The following is a 6,633-nucleotide window of genomic DNA, read 5'->3' on the forward strand; positions in this document are numbered from 1 at the left end:
AATACCAGTCACCCCTTTCTCCCTATAGGTTCTGAATCAATTTATCAGTGGACTCAGAAAAAAGGAAGAGACAAATATTAGCGTTATCACTGATAAAGTTCTATTGGACTTGCGACCATGTAATATACGACTGTCCGTGCCACAACATGATTGCAAACTTAGTGCACTCTCTCCATCAGTGAGCTGTAAAATTCCCTAAACCAAGGATGTATCTTCTGGCTCATTGCAGGCTCACAAAATATGTGAAGCACACTTGCAGGCACTGTGTCTGGGGCAACTAAGTCACTAAAAGTTAATACACATTAACTAGAGATTACCTACTAAATGTACTCTTCTAGCACCAGTTTGACCAGACATTCAGCTAAACGGCCTACGTGAAGAGTCACCTGTGTGCATTTTATAGATTTCCAATAATAACTACCACTATAATAAAAGCAGTAATAACTATAAGCATCATAGAAGTAGTAATAATAATTGCAAAGATTAAAAACATGCCAAAATAAAAAATACACACATAAAGAAGTTTTGTAGGTAATTAAAGAGATAAAGAGAATTTATTCATTTTTTTTCAAATTTGCATGAGAAGGACTAGTGAAGAGAGGATTTAAATGCATGTCTTCCAGACTGTACATGTCATGTGTTTAACCACTGACAGTGACAAGAAAAGGGGTTTGCTCTTTAACAGTTAACACCTACTGGTTCCTTTTACAGAACGTGAAATAGCTTCAAAGTTTGCTCCTTAAAATGTCCACACAAGAGATGATTTCTTCAGAAGCATCTTCTACAAAGTGTGTTTTGAATTTATATGTCAAGTCCTTATCTTCTTCATGGCTGCTTTTACTTCTTGATTTCTTAATGTATAAATAATAGGATTTAAGACAGGTGTGAAAATCGTATAAAACACAGAGTTTTATCTACAGAGTATTGGCTGAAGGGCCATACATAGATAAAGACACATGAGACAAAGGACAGAGTCACAACAGCGATGTGTGCTGACGGAGTGGAGAAGGCCTTGGCCGAACCACTGGCAGTACGTATGGTGCCTGACTGAGTATATGATGACCGTGTAGGAGACAAGCAAGAGGAGGAAGCAGACCAGGGACAAGAGGCCACTGTCAGCAACGACCAGCAGCTGTAGCAGGTAGGTGTCCTTGCAGGCGAGTTTGATCACAAGGGGAAGGTCACAGAAAAAGCTGTCCACCACACTGGGACCACAGAAGGGCAAATTCAACATGAAAGCCGTCTGACTAGACGAGTGCACAAATCCAACCGCATAGGAGGATAACAGCAGCCGAACGAGCACTCGTGGGCTCCTGACGGTCGTGTAATGGAGGGGTTTGCATACGGAAACATACCTGTCTATTGCCATGGCTACAAGCAACATCATCTCACTCCCACCTAGGAGGTGCATGAAGAACATCTGAGAATAACATCCCCACCAAGAGATGGTCTTCTGTTTTCAGAGGAAATCCACAATCATCTTAGGGGCAGTAAAAGAAGCCAGGCTCATATCAATACAGGAGAGATCGATAAGCAGAACATACACTGGTGTGTGAAGGTGTGAGTAGAAGGTCACAGGGACCAAGATGAGGAGGTTTCCTAACACAATCCCGGCATAGACTACAGAGAATCCTAGGAAGAAGAGAACCTGAAGATTCTGAGATTTGGAAAGTCCCAGCAAAATGAACTCAGACACCACCGAATGGCTTGCCCTTTCCATGTTGTCAACTTTATCCCATCATAATCAAAATGAGTGAGACTTGTGGGCAGAAAAGATGTGGTTACAGAAAGGGTGGTTCATGTTGGTGTCTAATTTTGATACTTAGACTGGGTACCTGAACTTAAAGCACTCCCCAGTTTTGGGGGGTGATTTTGTTAGTCAGTGATTTCTGAAATGGCCCAGAGATGTGTACCAATAGCAAGGAGAATTCAGAATATACATTTCTAAAAAACAAAAATAAAAACAGCACATGAATTCACCATCGTATTGTGAACTTGGAATCCGAAGACCTCAATACAACACCTAGCCGAGCTACTCACTGGGGGCAACATAGGACAACTATCTCCTTTCCAGGGTTAAGTTTCCTCCTCAGTAAAATAAGCTAAAAACAATCAGACAACACGATATTGAATACCTCTTTATGCTATAAAGACGTTCATAAATATGACAATGACCATGGTGGGTTCTACATTCATAGGATACTACTGAGTTTCTTATCCTGGAAATGATAAATGTAGAAAATACAGCAAGGATTCTAACGACCCATATTTTGAAAGATTCTGGTAAAGACCTATTAATTAAAACCTGAAATAACGTCTTATTTGTCAGCTTTTAAGTCCTGAGAAATGTACCCCTTCTCCTCCCTGTTCCATTCTTGCACGAAACCCTCAAAGCCCATGCTAGTATCAGTGATGGTCATTACACATTTTGTAAGAGTTAAACCATGTAATTATATATATGCCATATATTATTATACATATTAGCCATGTATAAATTATTCACTCAACATTTAACATCATTCACATCAACTGTGTCTTCTAGGATTTTAAGCAGGAAATACCATGGATGCAGAAAGTCCACGGCCAAATGGAACTGAATTTATTTCATTTTCAGTTTGTATTCATTCATTCATTCACTTGTTTATTGCTATAAAGAGGATTGCTGGTTGGCTTCTGCACTTGTGTATCGTTATCACAAGCTTCAAAATTACAAACTGATGTGGCTTGAAGTAACTGATTTATGTGGGTTATACAGTTCTTTCAGTACAGTCGTCTAAATTTATGCTATAACTTCCCCATCAGCCCGTGCTTATAACAACAATGGTTTTACTGGTTTTGCTCTAAAAAATTATTTTCATCATTAATGGTTTCTCAATTATCTAGATTCTTATAAAGCTCCTTCAGTAAATAAAGTATAGCCTTCCTTTTGTGCTATTATTACTTACCGGAGAGGAGAAAATACTTTCAGGGGAACGTGCCTCATGTGAATCCCAGGAATAGCCTTGCATCTCCTTATCCTATACTCCCATCAATTTCCTGCAATTGACGTTCCCAATCATCAGAGACAGAAGGAAGAGGCATCATGATGCTGTACACTCTGTTTCTCTGAGACAATCCCATGGGTACATTGATCCAACAGAAGATGTATTTTTCCCCATGTACACATATCCTCTAGCCGATTTTCTACTCTGAGAACCTTAGATTGATGCAAAGTGTTAAGTCTTATTTAGTACGTAAAGTTATTCCTTTCTGTGTCTAGAAACGTTCTATCTCCTTTCAGTTTTATGGCTAATTCTTTAATGATCCATACTAATACTTTTTGAAACCTCATTTTTGAAACTGCATACGAAGACAACAGTACAGACTTCAAATATACGTGAAGTAGTTTATACACATTCTAGCATCTGGAATACTCCACAACTACTCAAGAATCAATTGAAGGCGTGAATGAATGAATGAAATGTATAATGAATATTCAGGATCTGGATTCAAGTCAATATTAAAGCAAAGTCAATGTAAGTTAGGAACTTTAAGCACATTTTTAAAAAAGTGTCAAACTGGATGTTGAAGCACTTTTAAACAGAAACAGAACAACCATTCTAATAAAATTGTTAGGAGTATGCATTTTCCCCTAATTTACTTTTAAAAAGCATCAAGGTAGCTTCCATGAATGTAAAAGAAGACATGCCACACATAGCAGAAGGATAACTCTTAACACTGTTTCCTGGATAGCCTTTGAGAAAAGTAATACACACATGAGCACAGCATGTGTGTTCTCTGTGTGTGTGTGTGTGTGTGTGTGTGTGTGTGTGCGTGTGTGTGGTGTGGGTATAAGTATATATTTTCATTTATATTCTTTTTATTAAGACAATAATGTTCAATACTATTTATTGAGAGAATAGCATTCATATGCATAGTTATTTTCCTTGGGTTTGTCAATACGTTAAAAATATATTCCTATGAGCACATGAAAATCCTACCTTTTATAGCTATACCGAATTCCATTTTCTTGATGATGCATAATGTAATTCCCCCACAAATACAGTTTACTTTTAGGAAATGAACATTACTCATAAGAATTCTGTTTTCATCCCATCATTGTCTTCTTTAAAAAAACAATTACACACCTGTTTTAGGCAGACAAATTCCTCTGTCCATATAATCGTATTTTTCAGGACACCTTGAGACCTCCCTTCTATATAATAAAACTTTCCCTAGTACAAAACCCGTAACGATTTCCAATGTACTTAAGGCCCATTTCATGTGCTCTACCATTTACATATTCTCCAGGTATACCGTGTGCATTAGGTATTAATAGTCTGAAATTGAAGGACTACTAGAACAAAACTGTTCTTTTTTTTTTAAGTTTTTTTTTTTATTTATTTATTCGACAGAGATAGAGACAGCCAACGAGAGAGAGAACACAAGCAGGGGGAGTGGGAGAGGAAGAAGCAGGCTCATAGCGGAGGAGCCTGATGTGGGGCTCGATCCCATAACGCCGGGATCACGCCCTGAGCCGAAGGCAGACGCTTAACCGCTGTGCCACCCAGGCGCCCCGAGAACAAAACTGTTCTAATCCGAGGTCTCTCATGTCTAGTGCTGTGATTCTTCTTTCCCCAGATCATTTTAGGCTCCTTGAAAATAGACAAATTACTCTTCTATTCTCCATAATACATGTTATGAAGGCCAACAATAGAGATGCTGATGAAGTGAGTGAAAACTGGCAGATATTTCAAAAGAAAAACTTTTTGAAATAATGTACTAGCGATATATAACTGTGGAATAGGTAGGTTTATTGAAAATCAAAGAATTTTTCAACTTTTTTTTCTATTTTGGTAGTATAACTTGGACAATCTACAATTATCCTTTATTATTTTTAAGATTTTTTTATTTCTGTGACAGAGAGAGCACAATCTGGGTGAGTGGCAGGCAGAGGCAGAGCACGGGGTGCCAGATGTGGGACTCCATCTCAGGACCCCAGGATCATGACCCGAGCCGAAGGCAGTCGCTTAACATCTGAGCCACCTAGGCACGATATAATTTTCCTTTAAAGCACATTTTCAGATATAAGTTTTAAAATCTAAACCATAAACACATACACACACAGACACACACACACCATTAGAGACTGTGGGAGGGATCGGAGGAGCTACAGACTCAGAGAAGGTGAGGAAGGAAGAAAATGTGGTGGCAGGTATTCCTTACGTGCGACACCACTCCCCCAATTTCTTAGACGGCATCCCACCTATGCCTGTGGACTTCTGCAAGAAGTACACGCTGGAATAATCCCTATCGCACAGGCAAGACACAGACCATCCCTGACAGGCACAACGGCTTCTCCGGGGTCCAAAACAGGGAAGATGGAGAGTTGCATCAGAGCCCAGGGGTGTTTCCAAGCTGGGGCCCTGGCTGTACCCAGACCTTCCCTGGGGCCTGTGGAGAGGGTTGTGTTGGTGTCACTGGGTACACATTTGGCATGGCATGCAGAAAGGGGATGAGCAGTCGGCAGCCCAGAGCACTGTCTGTGCAGGTGCTAGTCCAGGTGTGGACTCAGGGAGGGGATCCCAGGAAGTGAAGTCACTTCCCTGATAACCGACCCAAACAGAACTTGGAACCCCGGTCACCAGGCACCCACATTCTAGTGCAGTCCCGTAACGGGCTCACTTGGCCGGAGACATTCGATAGTGAAAGATGTTCTCTTGCTGTGTGCCCTTTTTCTGGGGCTCTGGCTTCCAGAAACCCTGAGATGAGGGATTTTTCACATGCTCCATACCCCTATGTATTTCTTCCTCAGTAACCTATCTTTTATTGATGTCTGCCACTCCATGGTCACTGTCCCCAAGATGCTCAGAGATACATGGTCAGAAGAGAAGCTCATCTCCTTTGAGGCCTGCATCACCCAGATGTTTTTCCTGCACCTCTTTGCCTGCACTGAGATCTTTCTCCTCACTGTCATGGCCTACGATCGGTACGTGGCCGTTTGCAAACCCCTGCAGTACATGACAGTGATGAACTGGAAAGTATGTGTGCTGCTGGCTGTGGCCCTCTGGACGGGGGGCACCATCCATTCCATATCTCTGACCTCCCTCACCATCAAGCTGCCCCACTGTGGTCCTGATGAGATTGACAGCTTCTTCTGGGATGTGCCTCAGGTGATCAAACTGGCCTGCACGGACACCCACATCATTGAAATCCTCATCGTCTCCAACAGCGGGCTGATCTCAGTGGTCTGTTTCGTGGTCCTCGTGGTGTCCTATGCGGTCATCCTGGTGAGCCTGAGGCAGCAGATCTCCGAAGGCAGGCGGAAGGCCTTATCCACCTGTGCAGCACACCTTGCCGTCGTCACACTCTTCCTGGGACACTGCATCTTCATCTATTTCCATCCATCCACCAGCCTCCCGGAGGACAAGGTGGTGTCTGTGTTCTTCACTGCAGTGACCCCTCTGCAGAACCCCATCACCTATACTCTCAGGAATGAAGACACGAAGAATGCCTTGAACAAGTTCATGGGGAGGTTGGAGGAGAGAGGGAAAAATGACAACGTCTAGGCTCTTAAGAGGCCTGGTGCTCCACATCCAAGAAATGCCTTGCAAAGAATAAGTCACCTAACATTTATCGGGCTTTGCCACTTAT

At 41.7% G+C, this 6,633-nt stretch overlaps 1 protein-coding gene and 1 pseudogene across 1 annotated transcript; one reads left to right on the forward strand and one right to left on the reverse strand.

Annotated features, from left to right (window-relative positions):
* Positions 1–808: 808 nt before the first annotated feature.
* LOC103680952 lies at positions 809–1,720 on the reverse strand (annotated as a pseudogene).
* Positions 1,721–5,481: 3,761 nt separating this feature from the next.
* On the forward strand, positions 5,482–6,633 carry LOC103680951 (olfactory receptor 4E1-like). The gene is made up of 2 exons (XM_008710454.2): positions 5,482–5,542; positions 5,752–6,633. The coding sequence occupies exons 1-2, from the start codon at positions 5,482–5,484 to the stop codon at positions 6,546–6,548; spliced, it is 858 nt and encodes a 285-aa protein (XP_008708676.2). The 3' UTR covers positions 6,549–6,633.

The sequence above is a fragment of the Ursus maritimus genome, unplaced genomic scaffold, assembly GCF_017311325.1.
Source record: "Ursus maritimus isolate PB19 unplaced genomic scaffold, ASM1731132v1 scaffold_42, whole genome shotgun sequence".
NCBI lineage: Eukaryota > Metazoa > Chordata > Mammalia > Carnivora > Ursidae > Ursus > Ursus maritimus.